A 16,602-nucleotide genomic window follows, 5' to 3' on the forward strand; every position below is an offset into this window, starting at 1 on the left:
CCCTCCCCTGCTGCCCATGCTGGGGCTGAGCCCAGCACAGGGGGGTTTCTGGGCTCAGTGCCCATGGCCAGGGCAGGCTGAGCCTCTCCCCCACCAACACCCCCAAATCCTTCTCCCCAGGGCTGATCTCCACGAGTTCATCTCCCCGTCCGTGCTCATGGCTGGGATTGCCCAGACCCATGTGCAGGACCTTGGATGTGTTGAACCCACTTCTCCAGCTTGGGAAAGATCTCCTGGGAAGCCTGCCCAGCCCCTCCCAGCTATACAGGATGGCTCCAGCACCCCCCTCCACAAACCATCCGCAGGCAGAGCAGTCCTAGACTCAGGAATGTGCATCTAGTCAACACTCTTTTATTAAAAACAATTACAAAAAGTTACAGGTTACAATCGTTCTGTACAACCCAACAAAACCTCTGGTGCCTGGGGAGGCGATGGTAGCCCTGGGCCAGGACTGGCTCTGACCAAACTGATGGCATGGCTGGATATGGTTCCACTTTCCCAGGGACATCCCTCGACACAGGCAAGCCCCCCACACCCCCACCCCAAAGCCTCAGGTTAGGCTGGAGCATGGGGAAAAGGAGGGGAAATGATGGAGGTCTCTTGGCAGGAATGCTCCTGCCTGGAGGAACGTCCCACCTGCCCCAGTCCCAGGAGATGGGATCAAGCCAAGCAGCTCCACAAGCAGGACACCAGCATACCATATCCATGTTAGAATTCTCTGGCTTTTCCAGGGAAGGAGCTGCTGTGGGAAGGCTGGGAAGCAGGGGCTGCCTCTTGAGAAACAGGCAAGAGGCAAGAGCCAGATCTGAGACCTGACGTGGCTGCTCCAGGGACATTCCATCGCTGCAGCCAGGGGTGAAGATAAATGGGGGATAAACATGGGAAAGAGGCAGAAGCAGGAGCAAACCTTCCGTCCCCAGCTGGGAAGCACTGAACTCTGTCCCTCCCACAGCCTGGGCAGGAACAGCACTGTTCTCTGCAGGCAGTGGGACAGGGACAGGCCAAGGTGTCCCAAGGCTGCTCGGGGTAGAAGCCCCAAGGCAGGGAAGGAGCAGAGCTGGATGTGGAGCACTGGGGGCGCAGCATGGAGCTGCATCCCCAGAACCTGGGGTAAGGAACAGGCTCTCAGAGGAAACACAGATGGGCTCAGCAGGAACAGGAGTCTACAGTCCCACTGCTCGTGGCTCCCAGAGAGCCTGGCAGAGAAGCCACCTCCCTGCCTTGGAGGGCAGCAGTGGGATGGGGAGAGTTCACCAGGCCCAGTGTGGGGCTGGAGCAGGACATCTCTGTCCTGGAACACAGCCCAGCCCACGCTCCTGCCCACAGCCTGGGGCAGCTCAGCAGGACATGCAGGGGACACACAGCTGTCCCCAAACCCTGAGCCCAGTAGAGGTACAAAGCAGTGAGGAGGACCTGGCTCTGACAGGAACAAAACCCCAGCAGCTCATCTGCCCCATTGGCCCCAGACTGACACAGCCAGCCATGCCAGGGACACAGCAGCCACCAAGGGACACAATTCCAGTGCTGCCAGGGAGGGCAAGGGGTCACTGCTCTGGTCACTGCTCTGACCCCAGACGAGAGACCCAATCCATGGGGATTGCTCCCCTCTGCTCTGCTGTCCCCAGGCAGCAGCAGGGTCTGGGCAAGGGGACCCACCAGTGCCATCCAGTCTGCCTGGGCTCTGTCCCAGTCACCCCAGTGACAGTCACACTCAGCAGCTGCTTCTGTCCAGGTGCCAGGCACACAGCTGGCTCCTCTGCTCTCTGCAGAACTCTCAACATGTAAACGAGTTGAAATGAAGGATTTTTCCCTATTGCTTTTGCCTGTACCCAGTCCCTGCATCAGGGACAGGCTGGTGGGGAGTCCTGCACACGGCTGAGGCCACCCTTAGGTGCAACCTACCTACACACCCCCAAATCCTTGTTCCCTGAACACAAGCTCACTGGGGCCCTGCTGGAAGCTGAGGGTCAGGGAAGGACTGCTAGTCCTACCCTGCAGTGATGGGATGCAGGTTCTCCCTGACTCTGGGAGCTGTTTGTCCCTGTCCTGCAACATGGCTCCCTGAGGTCTGGGCAAGGTGTGACACCCATGGTTTCCCTCTGCACTGACTGCAGAACCAGGTGCCAACCAAGGAGATCACCTGGGGCACAGCAGGTGGCAATTCCCAGATCCCACCTCATCCCTCTCCCTCCAGCTGCACAGAGCCAGCCTCCCTCTTCTGCAGCTCCACAGTGGGATTGCACCAGGACCTCTTCTCAAGTGCTTGATCCCCAGCTCTTGCTTCCCACACCAGCTACACGATCCACTCACAGCTTCCTGCCCAACCTTCTTCCATCTCCCCCCTCTCCAAACGCTGCTTTGGAGTACAGAGGCAATTTAAGTTACATTTGGAATTAAAAAAAACGTAAACGATCTACCTTTAACTGAACCAGAAAGATCTTTCTGCACATCTCCAAACTACCTCTAACAAGCTTCTCCTAGGAACCAAGAAGTTCTGGTTGTGCTACTCAAAACCACCTTGCCAGGCCCACAAGGCAGTGCTTGGACCACAGAGAATCCCTCAGGTGGAGTCTGAGGATCCGAGAGCCGCCACCTGGACAAGGGGGACTGCAGGTGTGAGTCCAGGAATCCTGCTGGGATGGCTGGGGAGCAGGAACATGCTGCTGGCACAGGGAGACAGAGTGGCTGTGGGCGTTTATTGCACTGCTTCTTCACAGAGGTGCAGGAGAACAGCAGAGAGACAACGCACTGGTCATCGCTTCACTTTCGCATCCTCCTTGATCTTCCACACCATCAGCTCCATGCAGGCGCGGGCGTCCTCGCTGGAGTCGTGTCCTTCCACTGGGGACACAAACACAGGCGTGGCAGTGACCCCTCTGCTGCAGGAGCTGCACAGCACAGCACAGCACAGCACAGCACAGCACAGCACAGCACAGCGAGCTTCCCCAGGCAGAGCCTGCTGCTCCCTGTCCTCTGCAGCCGCAGCCACAGCTCGGAGAACTCTGAGCCACAGCCAGGGATTTAAAGAATTCCACAGAATCACAGAATGGTTTGTATTCTATGGTTTGTTCAAGCTCATCCAGTGCCACCCCCTGCCCTGGCAGGGACACCTGCCACTATGCCAGGTTGCTCCAAGCCCCATCCAGCCTGGCCTTGGACACTTCCAGGGATCCAGGGGCAGCCACAGCTGCTCTGGGCACCCTGTGCCAGGGCCTCCCCACCCTCACAGCCAACAATTCCTTCCCAATGTCCCATCTCTCCCTGCCCTCCAGCTAGTGGGAAGCCATTCCCTGTGTCCTGTCCCTCCATCCCTTTTCCCAGTCCCTCCCCTGGAGCCCCTTTAGGCCCTGCAAGGAGCTTTAAGGAGTCCCCAAAGCCTTCTCTTCTCCAGGCTGAACATTCCCAACTTTAAACATGTATTTGTTTCCACTAAATCCACACTTTTCTGTGGGCTTTAGCCCGACACCATCAGCTACAGAACAGCTGGGAGCTTCCCCAGCAGTGTTTACAATGTGCTCAGGGAAGACAGGAGGGAACAGGCCCCACTTCCAACCCGAGGGTCCATCTCAGCTGGCCAGAGAGACAAGGGAGGGCAGGACCTGGCCTTGGCAGAGCCACCCTCAGCCTTCCCACACCACTTCCTTTGTCCCAGTCAACACAGGGAGGGCGGCAAGGAGAGCTCTGCCCTCGGAACAGGGGTCACACTGAAACAAGCTGTGGCTGAAGCCTCTTATGGCAGCACATTCCCAGCTACCCACACACAAGCAGGGGAGAAAACACCAGGAGCAAGAGGATGGGCTTGGGGAGAGCAGAGGAAGGCAGGGCTGAGGTGACCCCAGCCAGGAGGAAGTGGGGACCCTGAGAGGTCTCACCGTTGTCCTGGATGATGCGTTTGAGGTAGTCGGCCATCAGCGTGCGCAGGGCCCGCTTGTAGGGCAGCCCCAGGCGGTGGGGGAACACGATGGCTGTGTCCACTACAGTGCCGTGGATCAGCTGAGGGAGGGAGCACAGGAACAGGGTTATTTCCCCACTCCCACAGGGACAGGCACTCCTTGGCATCAGCCACGCTCCTGGTCACCTCTGGGGCTCTGTGCAAGGCTCTCAGCGCCTTCCCACCCAACCAGTCTGGCAGGAGGCTCTGGCTGGATCCAGGATCACTCCTGTGGCAGGGTGTGCACACAGGATTCCCACTGCTTCACCACACGCCTCCCCCAGAGCCCTGAAACCTCACATTCAGGGCAGCAGAGATTTGGGGCTGATCCAGTTTGTGTAACTCAAGCAGGACAGGCCAATCCTTAATCCCTCAGCCTGGAGAAGCTGGAATAGCTCTGGAGTCTTTCACAATTAAAAACTAAACTGAAGAACCAGGTGACTGCACAACAGCCTCTCTGTGACAATTGCTTCTCAAGATCAAACAGCTCAGTCTAGTGAGTGGAACCCTTGCCCATAGCAGAGGACTGGAACTAGGTAATCTTCATGGTCCCTTCCAACCAAACCATTCTGGGATTCTGAGATGGGGACAGAAGTGGGCAGGATGTGCATGGCAAAGCAGGATGTACATCACTGGGGCTACAGAGCAGGCCTGGCCTTCAGGGTGCAAACCAACCTCTAATCCTCCCATCCGCCAGCAGTGACTCAACAGGAAGTTTTTAACCAGCACCAACTCAACAAGGATGGAATGGGACAAGGAAATTCTATCACTGAATCACAAAAGAGAGTGTTTTGAGTTGGGACTTTTTAAAGGGCTTCTACTCCATCCCCTGCCATGAGCAGGGGCACCTTCCACTGTCCCAGGCCCCAGTGTCCAACCTCACCTTGGACACTTCCAGGGGCAGCCACAGCTGTGCCAGGGCCTCCCCACCCTCACAGCCAACAATTCCTCCCCAATGTCCCATCCAGCCCTGCCCTCTGGCAGTGGAAGCCATTCCCTGTGTCCTGTCCCTCCATCCCTTGTCCCAGTCCCTCTCCAGCTCTCCTGGAGCCCCTTTAGGCCCTGCAAGGGGCTCGGAGCTCTCCCTGGAGCCTTCTCTTCTCCAGTGAACACCCCCAGCCCTCCCAGGCTGTCCCCAGAGCAGAGGGGCTCCAGCCCTCTAATCCAACACCTCAGCTACGATGGCTGGAGGCACTGAGGGTGCTGAACAGGTCAAAGTGCTCCCTGCCCTGCACCAAGGGGCCAGGAGACAGCCAAAAGGCTCCACCTGATAAAGTCCATAATCGTAGGGCAGGCTGGTTTTTTAACAATGATTTCTTCCTCTCAGGCAAAGACAAGATTAATCCTTTGCTGTCATGAACTGAATTGAGTGGGAGCTAAAGGAATGTGGATGAAGGCAATCCCATACCCGGAGCACAGGAGTAAAGTGCAGGGCCTGAGATAAACCTGTGTCCTGTCCCAACACAGATGACTCTGACAGGACCCTGATAATCCCCTCTCCTCTCTGCCTCCAGGCACTAACTCATGTTGCAGGACAACCCTTCACTCCATCTAACAGCTCCACAACTGCCCCAGAACAGCTGCACTTTAACAGAACCTGCTCCACTCCTCGGAGTATAAAACTGCCAACGTTATGGATAATCTCCCCTGGACTGCACTCAGCTCTGGCACCCTCCCAGACACAGTGGTAATTACTTATGTAGATCAGGAAGACTGAGGAAACAGGATAATAAAGCTTTAAATAAAACCTGAAATGCCATCAGCACTTGGAACTTGCCACTGCCATTAGTGAGATATGGCTTTACTGCCACAGCCCTCGGCCATTCTGCTGTGACACCCCACGGCTCTGCTGGATTGCTCTGGGCTCCTTCTCTTGGCAGCAGCTGTGGTGCTAAGAGAAAATCAAGCCTCTAAGAGGCCAAGGCAGTCATCTCGAGCTGATCTAACTGGAAATAATGTTTTTCTGATTATGATGAAGCCTCTCCAAGGCTGGGATAAAGGGTGCCACAGAGAGGTAAAGTGTTTTACAGGCATTAAAAGCTCCTGCTTCCAACCCAGCACTGGGAGCTGACAGCCACAGAGGCTTCAGCAGGAGAGATGTGGGACAAAGAATGGCTGAGGGAAGTTCTGGCATGGGAGCACAAAGACTTGGCTCCTGCCTGCCACACGCTCTCCTGGTGACCCAGGACAAGGCCCTGGGGCCTCAGTGCAGGACACTCCCTGGCAGGACAGCAGAGGTGGCTGAGGGATGGGCACACTGGGATGATGAGGATCAGACGGGAAACAGGACAGGTGAAAGATCAAAATAACTTCAAAGCAATTCCACAATTCCTAGAAAAGCTGGCACAGAACAGAGAACAGATCTGGCAGGGGTGAGAGGCAGATGATTTGGGATCAGTCATAGAATCGTGGAATGGTTTGGGTTGGAAGAGACCTTAGAGACCATCTTGTTCCACCTTCCACTAGACCAGGCTGCTCACAGCCCTGTTCAGCTCTGTCACCTGGGCAGCAGCAGCCACTAAAAGTTCAGGTGACACCATAAGTGACACACGACCCCACTCCCTTGCACTTCCACCACAGCCAGCTTTGCACAGGCTCAGAGACTGGAGAAACCATGGAATCCTAGAACATCCTGAATGGGAAGGAACCCACAGGGATCACTAAGTCCCACTCCTGTCCCTGCACAGACACCCAACATCCCTGAGCATCCCTGAGAGCCTTGTCCAAACCCTCCTGGAGCTCTGGCACCTTGGGGCTGGGCCCATTCCCTGGGGAGCCTGGGCAGTGCCCCAGCACCCTCGGGGGGAAGAACCTTTCCCTGAGCTCCAGCCCAGCCCTGGCACAGCTCCAGCCCTTCCTGGGCTCCTGTCCCTTGTCAAACCATGAGAATGAAAAGATCAGCACCTACCCCTCCTCTTCCCCCATGAGGATGTTGAAGACCATGATGAGTCTCCCCTCAGTCTCCTCTAGGCTGAACAAACCAAGTACCCTGAGCTGTTCCTCATGAGGCCCCTCCAGGCCCTTCCCCATCCTCACAGCTCCTCTGGACACTCTCTAATGGGTGCATGGCCTTTTTTATATTGTGCTGCCCAAAACTGCACATAGGACCTGAGCTGAGGCCACCCCACTACTGGTCCTTGGAAATAAACAGTTCCTAAATTTGAAGGAGACACTTAACACCCCCTAGGGCAGGAAAGCACCGCAGGGGAACGTGAAGGCAAGAGCCCAAGTTACCTTTAGTGCAAATAAGTCACTTTCCAAGCTGTGCCCAATCAATATGGTGTCTGCACTGAACATGTTCAGCAGGACAGCTTGGACATCGCGCAGGGTGATGCTTGTGTTCTCCAGGTCCTCTTCTGTCACCCCGGAGAATCTGCAGAGCAACACAGCTGGGGGTCCTCCACTTGAAGAAACACCTCAAGGCCCAAAGCCCCTCAGCCCTTCGGGAGTGGTGGTCAGTGGAGTTTCAACAGATGCTCCCAGGCACACCCAAGCTCCTGAGAGACACAAAGCTCTGTCCCAAGGAAGACCATCCTCACCTGGTGTCACAGCTCTCACCTGGTGTTGTAATCCACCACCTTGGAGTCCGGCTTGACAAAGGTGTCGTACACCACTTTCAGCTCTGAGTTGATCACAGTTACTCTTGTCAGCTCCAATCCTTGCTTAGTGTAGCACTGCAAGGAACAGGGCAGATGTGATGAGAGACACAGGCCAACCACAGTGTAGGATCTGTGCAACCACTCACCCAAGTGCTGCAGCTCCCAAAATGCAGCACATCTGGTGCAGTAAGGCCAGGCAGCAGCACTGCCCAGCGTGGGCCAGTCAGAGCCTGCCAGAGCTGCACAGCCCCCAAGTCAAACACACCAATCAATAAGAGCTCATTTACACCTCCAGCACCAATATTCAGAAAAGAGAGAATGAGGTCAGGAAACAGCTTCCCTTCAGCCACTTGTGTCACACCTCAGCCAGTCCCAAAAAGCTTTGTCTTGGCTTTGGACCCACCATTTCACAGTCTAAGGCATAGATCCCAGGGTAACCATCAGTTGTGGGCAGCTTCTCAAAAGTCTTCACAAAGCCATCCAGGCTCTCCTTGCGCCCATCGTGCACATGTTGCTGAAAGGAAAAGACAAGGACAGTTGGTGATGATAACAAGAAGTCAAAGAGCCTGCTCCAACAAACCCCCACTTCAACAAAAGGGGGTTTTTAGTAATTTCTTAACGAGGAATAAGTTTTGCCTACAGTGAGCCTGAGAAGTTCACAACCACAGCAAACAGCCGTGGGGAACCCTAATTCCAATGGCAGATCAGGGCTGGTGGCATCGTACTGACAGCACACAGAGGAGCAGGACAGCACGTGTCTGGGGAGAAAGTGTATTCAATCTGGAGCAGAATCAGTCAGGAAGGGTCACATTGAGGCCTGACACTGATGTAACTCCAGCTCCCGTGGCCAAGACAAGCCCAGGTGCAGGATCCTAACCCCAGACACCCCTGTGTGAGCACAAGCACCACGTGCACGTGACAGCAGACCCCCAGCTCCAGAGTGTGTCTGTGTGTGCACCCACTCACAGCCACTGCATTCCACACCCAGCCAGCCCACACCAACAGGAGCTCCAGCCCACCAGCACTTGAGGGATTAGAGGGCATTTCCAAGCACTCTGCACTGTTCCCAGCTAAAGCTCCAGGGTCAACAAGATCCAGCAGGAAAACTCTCAGGGACTGATTTCACAAGTGGCTTAAGCCAGTGCATGACTGAGCTGCTGTTGCAACACAGGTACTTCCACACTCCTCCCAGCACAGATCCCACTGGTTATCCTGAAACCTGCCTGGCAGGAGAGGTTCTAAGCTGGATGGAGTTTAAAGGGGAAGCAGGAAGAGGTAACCAAGGGCAAGGCAGAGCTGTGACTGCCCTTTAGCCTGCTGACATGGTTTTAAGTAAAACCAACCTGGCGCCACACCCAGAGGTGATGCTCTCCCTCCTTTATTTCCCAGTGGAGTTGTTTGTTGTGTTTAAGTTCTCTGTCCCTAAATCTTCACGTATTTGTGCACAATCGCAGCAGCCTGGGCACAGCCTCCTTCACAATGCTCAAAACCATGGAATCACTGAATCCTTAAGGTTGGAAAAGACTCCCAAGATCATCAAGTCAACCCAGCAGTCCCACCACGGTCACCACTAAACCACATCCTCAAGTGCCACATCCACATGTTTTTTGAACACCTCCAAGGATGGTGACTCCACCACTGCCCTGGGCAGCCCCTTCCAATGCTTTACAACCCTTTCAGTGGAGAAATTTTCCCCAATACCCAACCTAAATCTCCCCTGGCACAGCCTGAGGCCGTTCCCTCTCCTCCTGTCCCTGTTCCCTGGGAGCAGAGCCTGATCCTCCCAGCTGCCAGGGAGTTGTGCAGAGCCCCAAGGTCCCCCCTGTGCCTTCCTCTTCTCCAGGCTGAGCCCCTCCAGCTCCCTCAGCTGCTCCTGGGACTCCAGCCCCTTCCCCAGCTCTCTTCCCTTCTCTAGACACACTCCAGCCCTCTAATGTCCTTGTCATGAGAGGCCCAAAACAGCTCCCAGCATTTGAGGTGGGGTCTCAGCAGTGCCCAGCACAGTACAGGGCTCCCCACAGGTCTCCCCCTACAAGGAATGAAACTGTTCTGGTTTGTCTCAGGATAAAAGGCTGGAGAGATGAGGAACTGAGGCACTTTAAAGCTGACATGTGTGGGCAGAGAGGAAACCAAAGCAGGATTTGCATATTTTCCTACACAGGTCACTATTGCAGGTGCAGCCAGAGCACAGGAACTGCATCATTTGAAGTTAATGAGGCAACTGGGCCAAGACTGAGGCCAATCTCTCCCTGTATTCACAGCCAGCACTGCTCAAAGGCCTCATGGGTCACTGCTTCCCAGGTGCAAGGGGCCACACTTGTCCACTGTACTCTGCTGAGGGAATGGGGAGAGCAGCTCAGCAGCTGGGAGACAGCAAACACCTCTCCCTTGCAGCTTCAGCCCTTCCCTCCCAGTGTAACACAAAAGAACTGAGCAGTGAAGTGAAAAAACCCGATCCTATCAGGTATTTTTCTCCATCAGTTGTTGTTCTGAAACGGCCCAATTCTTCCTGGCTGAGAGGAGGGCAGAGAAGTTGCTCCTGTTTTTGAGAGCTGAGCAGCAGCCTCAGGTACCACAAAGAGCAGGCACTCGAGGCTCCCCGGAGCAGCACAGCTCCCTCCTGCCACCTCCTGCCTCCCTGCCTAACTGCAGCAAACCCAGGCAAGGACACCCTGTGCTTGGACAGACACACGAGCTTTTCTCACCAGCTCCGGATCCAGATACTGAGAACGGTGTCTAACTACAAATATTTTCTGCTTTCAAAGCCCTTCTTCAAAACTGAAGGATTCTGTGCTCCCCAATACTCCAACATCCCAAAATTTCACTGTGTGCTCTGATGCTGAGCAGGCTGGGGATCCAAATCTGCCAAAGGGTGCTGTGAAAACTGTGAGCTTATAAAAAAGAGGAAGAGGGACTTTTTATACTGGTATGGAATGACAGGACACAGGGAATGGCTTCCCACTACCAGAGGTCAGGGACAGATGGGATATTGGGAAGGAATTCTTGGCTGTGAGGGTGAGGAGGCCCTGGCATAGGTTACCTAGAGAAGCTGATTTTAAAAAATCCTAAATTCATGTGGAAAAGAAAGAAAAGTAACAACCTGATCCCATCCAATCCGACTGTGCAGGGCAGGTTTTTATGGTGCCCAGGAAACTCTTCTGATAGTAACAAACCTTGAATTTTGCCCAGAATTCACATTCTACCCCTAGCTTTTGGTTCTCCCCTGTGTGGCAGCTGCCAAATATAAAAATGCCACTAAAACAAGTGACAAGGAGCTTGCCCAGAGAGCTGAGGGAAAGGCACAAGACAGACTGGGGATGCCAGGCTGGGACACCAACTCTCCTGCCAAGAAAGGAAAGAGCACCTGTGCAAAGGTACCCCAAACACTGCTCTGCTCTATGAAACTCCACATCTGAGCAGGTTCTTCATTCTTTCTCCTAGTGCTGGGCTCCCTCAAAAGAAGTTTTGTGATATTTTGGAGTTACAACAGGCTCCTTGCGAAGGTTCCTCTGCTCATTACAACCAAGGATAAACAAACAAAAAACTTGTAAGAAAAGATTTGTCCACCAGGAGAAAGTTACCTTAGCATGGGAATCTGGAAAGAAAAATATGAGAAAAAGGGTTTGGCACATTGTTGGCAAGGCTCTGAGATGGCTCCTTAAAAGGAAATCCCTTATTTCTCATTTATTCTGTGATTCTCTAAAGAACATGAGCTTTTCTATGTCCCTCAAGTAGTTGAGCTGAGCAGCTCAGTATAAACAAACCCAGCTCACTCCAGACAGCTGAGTGTCAAATACTGGATTTTCTGACCATTGCAGAGCAAAAAAATTTAAGCTGCACTTGTTTTATCCCCTTAAGGGAAGCCACTGTTCTTCTAAAGGCTTAAGCAAGGATTTCCCAGCCACTGCCACTGTGAGCAGAGCACAAATGTCACTGAGAATAAAAAGGTGTTGTTCCATCACTTACTTTAGCAACCTGGCAGCCTGGTGACCCCACAGCTCCGGAGCAGCAGCTGTAGTGAGTTTCCCACCCACCTGGCACTGGAAGAGATGAAGGGTCAAGGAGAAGAGTCTTGTTAACAAGAGATATGAACTTCAGCTTTCACGTGCAGATCCCCTGGATGAGCACAACAATAAGGTGTCAAACACAGAGGGAAAATAACTATGGATTCACAGGCAGCAATCTAAAGAGTTTAAGTCTCTGGTACTCAGCCAGACAAACTCCAGAAGCCACTTGGATGCTCTGATGGAAAACCAGAGCAGAGCTCAAACTAGGTTAGTGCCTTGCTGCAAATGAATTCAACCAAGATCAGTGAACTCTCTGGGGAGTGACAGACCTCTAGTGCTCCCAGTCAGCCTTTTAAAAGGCTGATTTTTTTCAAAAAGCACAGGAAGGTTTTTTTTCTTTACTTTCTGAACCAAGATGAGGCACCTCTGCTGCAGCCCCGGTGTCACATTTTGGGGACTGCCAAGCCCTTTGCGAGGCCATTTCAGTGACAGGCACAGGAACTGTCACCACCTGGCAGCGTGACAAGCCCCAAAATCAAGCTGAAACCTGAGAAGACTCTGTGCTTGGAGCTGGAGCACAGCCAGCACGGGCCAATCCCCCTGGCAGGGCTGTACCTCTCTGCTTGCGCAGCCGCCCCCAGTGATGCACACACTCCTCCTTGCGGATGCAGCTCCCCGAGGCTGAGACCATGTACTCGGTGCCACAGCGACAGCAGACCCTGCACGAGGCTTGGGGACAGGAGACAAACAACAGCCACGTCACTGGAAAGCCCTCACCCGCTTAACCTGGCCAAAGCAAAGTAAATCACAGTCACTCAAGCCCCAAATGCTGTTAAATTATGTTTTCTGATAAAGAGGATTCCAAATGTTGCTCCAAACTCCTATAAAGGTACAGCAACCCCTCTGAAATCTCCCCCCCCAAACACGTTCTCAGAGCAAACACAAAGACTCTCCAGTGGCTTTGGTCCACATCAGCTGCCCCTCAGTTCCATCAAGGTTTGCTGCATTGTTTCTCCATGCACAGCAAATTACGTTGGAGTCTAACACAGTTATTTTAAGGAACAGGATAAATAAGTCATTCTTTGGACACCAGAGCTAATGAAGCCTGGTTTTCAGGGGATCTGTGCCTTGTCACTTCCAAATGACATTTTAGCTCTTCCAGGGCACAGCTTTTCTGTCAGGATTTTCCAGCAGCTAAACCCAGGAGCACTTACGGCAGGGCTTGGCCCAGCAAGGGGGCAGGCTGCAACTACTCCCTCCTACCATCTCTGCTTTTACTGCCCAAAATTTGGGGAAGGGAAATGCAAAAAGCCACTGTGAAGGAGCTAACATTCTTCTGATCTCCATGCAATTCCATGAGTTTTGGTGTGAGCATTAAAGCTGTTAGCACATTCCCCACTGCGCCCATCACCAGCCCTGTGGCACAGAGCGAGCAACAGCTTTAGTTAAACAAGGGGAAACTCAAAGATCCTGCAACATCCGCAGGAAACTACAGGAATAAAACCTGGAACATGAGCTCAGGATCCTATAAAGGAGCTGGCTGGTTCCCTGGAAGAAAGGGCTCTCACAAATACAGCACTCAACTGTTAATGCAAGAGAGCTTTTGCCCAGGTTGCTTCAGCAACCACAGGACAAATGTAGGCACAAGGTGTTAACATGGATGAGCACTTAACACACTTTACTGAGGTCTCTCCACACAGATGCTCAGGGGAGCGTGGCAAAGCACCTCAACAGAAAACCCCTCTGAGTTTTATCCCTACTGCAGCACAGCCTGCTTTAGTCAGAGGCTGAGGAGCAGAAATCTTGCCATGAGTTCAGAAAATTCAGAGGAAGACCCCATCCTGTCCTGAGGAAACCTGTGGGGTCAAGGCCAGGCTGGGCACAGCTTGGAGCAACCCAGTCTGGTGGAAGGTGTTCCAAGGGGTGGAATGAGCTGGGCTTTAAAGCCCCTTCCAATCCAAACTATTTTGTGATTTTATGATCGTTTTGTCCAGCTGCAAAAGGGCTCTGGGGAATTATCTGGTCCAGCAGTGCCATGAGATCAAACAAAAAACTGCAATCCAGAGCAGCACAGCACGGCAAAGCCAGCCTGGCCCAGTATCAGCTCCTATCCCACTATAACAGCAGCTCCCACAGAGAGACAGAAAAAAATTCTTCCCCTGGGAGGGGAGGGTCATCAAGTACAGAACAGGAGCCTCTTTCCAACCTGCTCAGTTGCTGTTCTTTGGCAGAGTCATGGAATTGCTAAGGTTGGAAAAGACCTTAAAGATCAAGTCCAACCATCAGCACCACCACCACGGTAACCATTAAACCATGTCCCCAAGTGCCACTTCCACATGTTTTTTGAACATTTATGACTCCCCCACTGCCCTGGGCAGCCTGTTCAATGCTTCCCAATCATTTCCATGAAGAAATTTTCCCTTAGATCCAATCTAAACCTCCACTGGTGTGACTTGAGGCCATTTCCTTTCATCCTGTCACCTGGGAATTAGAAATTAGAAACCTCCTTCAACTCCACAGACTGTAGACTCTGGGTCAAAAATAGCATTCTCAGGATGTCAAAGCTGAAGAAACTCTCCATTACCCTGACATTACTATGCACTACAGTGCAATATGTCATGTTTGAATTGACATGGAAATCCTATGCAGAGCACCACGGATTCCTCCGTGCAGGAACGCAGCAGAATTCTGCAGCTCACAACAGGAGCAAAGGCTCCTCACTGAGACCTTTATACAACCAGAACAGGTAGCTCCAGCTGCATCCAGCAAATCCTGCAGAAGCAAAGAGCCAGCAGAGCTTACAGTCAATCACTTTCTTCTCCTCTGCAGTGAAGAGCACGGCCCGTCCGGCCTTCTCGGGGTGCGGCATCGGGTACCCGTTCTCCTTCAGCTGCTCCTCAGTCATCAGGTACTCCTTGAGGCGCCGGTACAGGGCAGCTCCTGCACACAAACACACTGCTGAGCTCTCCTCACCAAAGCACTGCCTGCTTCTCTGCCTTCTCCAAGTCTCCTGCCTTGATAAACTGCCCCCACCACTCTGACCTTGTTCCCGCTGCCTCAGCGCAGGATGGACGGGGGAATAGGTGTCGGGTGGTAATTTTTAAAATCTGGTCATTAGTGCACAAGGTGATTTTTAAACTCCTTGAACAAAGAGCATTAAGTCTGGAAAGCACAGCTGGAACAGAGTTCCTCCAAAAAGCCCATCTTCAGCCTTGCTATTACTGATAGAACCAACTCAATTTGGGTGGGAAGGGATCTTGGAGATCATCCCATTCCCACCCCTGCCATGGCAGGGACACCTTCCACTGTCCCAGGCTGCTCCAAGCCCTGTCCAGCCTGGCCTTGGGCACTGCCAGGGATCCAGGGGCAGCCACAGCTGCTCTGGGCACCCTGTGCCAGCCCTGCCCACCCTGACAGCCAACAATTCCTTCCCAATATCCCATCTATCCCTGCCCTCTGGCAGCAGGAAGCTATTCCCTGTGTCCTGTCACTAAATGTGAGACTTCTCCCATTTTAATGTTTAAATGCAACCAAGAGCTGGTAATTGGTAACACAGCCCTCAAACACCCCTCAAAGGCCACCCACAGCTCCCTAAAAACTTCATTATCAGAAGTTTTTTCCTGCTACTGATTTCAGGCTGCTGGTTTCATTTCACAGAATAATTATAACTTCTTGCACTCTGCTCAATATCTCCTTTGGCTGCTGCGTTAAACCCTTCCAATATTCCTGGGTGCCCTTTGATGTTGCTTAGCTGAGCTATACTGGCCCTTTTAAGCTTTCTCAATGTCAATTCCTTCTGCTCCATGGCCTCCCTGGCTCTTCTCTGATCTCCTCCACAATTTCCCTACATCTCTTGGCAACCAAAATACCCGTAACTGATTTGAGCCCACATGAAAAATGCTCGTGGCACAACCCTTTGGCTACGATACGACCTTACTGTGACATTGGTAAAAGTGAAACTGAGCAACTGAGCCCTGCAGAGATGGAGATTTTTAAGTTTGCCTTTTAATCTGACAGGCACATTGTAAAGAATTGCTTCAGGGCAAGAAAGTTTAAGTAAAATAATGCCCAAAGCACAAGAGGCAGTTCTGAATGCCTATTGATGCTCCATCAAAGCCAGCCAGGCTGCAGCAGTGACCTCACAGCCCCAGTGAGGATGGAAGGAGGGCACTGGTCAGTGGTGTCACCATCTCCCAAGGGACTCTGCAGCTCCATACTGCAGCCAGGTAATAACTCCTAACAGAGAAATGCCAGCAGGTCATAAAATCCTGGAATGGCCTGAGTGGGAAGGGACCCACAGGATCATCAGTGCAGCCCCCAGCCCTGCACAGACACCCAACAATCCCATCCTGAGCATCCCTGAGAGCCTTGTCCAAACCCTCCTGGAGCTCTGGCACCTTGGGGCTGGGACCATTCCCTGGGGAGCCTGGGCAGTGCCCCAGCACCCTCGGGGGGAAGAACCTTTCCCTGAGCTCCAGCCCAGCCCTGGCACAGCTCCAGCCCTTCCTGGGCTCCTGTCCCTGTCCCAGAGCAGAGCTCAGCCCCTGCCCCTCCGCCTCCCCTCAGGAGGAGCTGCAGCCCCCGAGGAGCCTCCCCTCAGTCTCCTCTGCTCCAGCTGGACGAGCCAAGTGCCCTCAGCCTCTCCTCAGACCCTTCCCCAGCTCCGTGTCCCTCCTTTGGGCACTCTCCAACAGCTTTGGATCCTTCTGACAGTGTGGTGACCAAAGTGTCCCCACAACTCGAGGTGAATGCACCAGCCTGATTCTGCTCCCTGCAGACAGTGTTACACCTCAGCTCCACTCTCACAAGTGACAGCCCAGCAGGAGCAGGGTCTGACCTGTCAGATCCTCGGCTCTCAGGCTCCCTGAGCGGTTCAGAGTAAAGCTGGTCTTGGCAGCAAGCTTCCCTCCCAGCACAGCTTCGTGGGACACCACCTTCTTGTTACTTGTCTCTGCAAGGAGAAGGAAACAGCACAGGGGAACAGAGATCAGGAACTCAGTGGGTGACTTTAGTCTTAGTTTGGGACACTATACATGGGCAAGAGGAGGGCTGTGTTTATCCTCTT

General features: G+C 53.2%; 1 protein-coding gene across 3 annotated transcripts in view; it reads right to left on the reverse strand.

The window, feature by feature from the left end:
• Window positions 1-331: 331 nt before the first annotated feature.
• REXO1 (RNA exonuclease 1 homolog) overlaps window positions 332-16,602 on the reverse strand; it is a 44,466-nt gene continuing 28,195 nt past the window's right edge. For 2 of the 3 annotated variants that reach the window (XM_066336268.1, XM_066336270.1), the window contains exons 8-16: window positions 16,375-16,488; window positions 14,340-14,477; window positions 12,153-12,266; window positions 11,497-11,570; window positions 7,934-8,044; window positions 7,490-7,605; window positions 7,166-7,304; window positions 3,873-3,993; window positions 332-2,841 (exon numbers count right to left, since the gene is read on the reverse strand). In XM_066336268.1, the coding sequence (XP_066192365.1) occupies window positions 2,753-2,841; window positions 3,873-3,993; window positions 7,166-7,304; window positions 7,490-7,605; window positions 7,934-8,044; window positions 11,497-11,570; window positions 12,153-12,266; window positions 14,340-14,477; window positions 16,375-16,488 (1,016 nt within the window). In that variant the 3' untranslated portion in view covers window positions 332-2,752. The remainder of the gene's footprint in view (window positions 2,842-3,872; window positions 3,994-7,165; window positions 7,305-7,489; window positions 7,606-7,933; window positions 8,045-11,496; window positions 11,571-12,152; window positions 12,267-14,339; window positions 14,478-16,374; window positions 16,489-16,602) is intronic. The other variant, XM_066336269.1, reaches the window with a different exon arrangement.

This window comes from Sylvia atricapilla, chromosome 26 (assembly GCF_009819655.1).
Source record: "Sylvia atricapilla isolate bSylAtr1 chromosome 26, bSylAtr1.pri, whole genome shotgun sequence".
Classification (NCBI taxonomy): Eukaryota; Metazoa; Chordata; class Aves; order Passeriformes; family Sylviidae; genus Sylvia; species Sylvia atricapilla.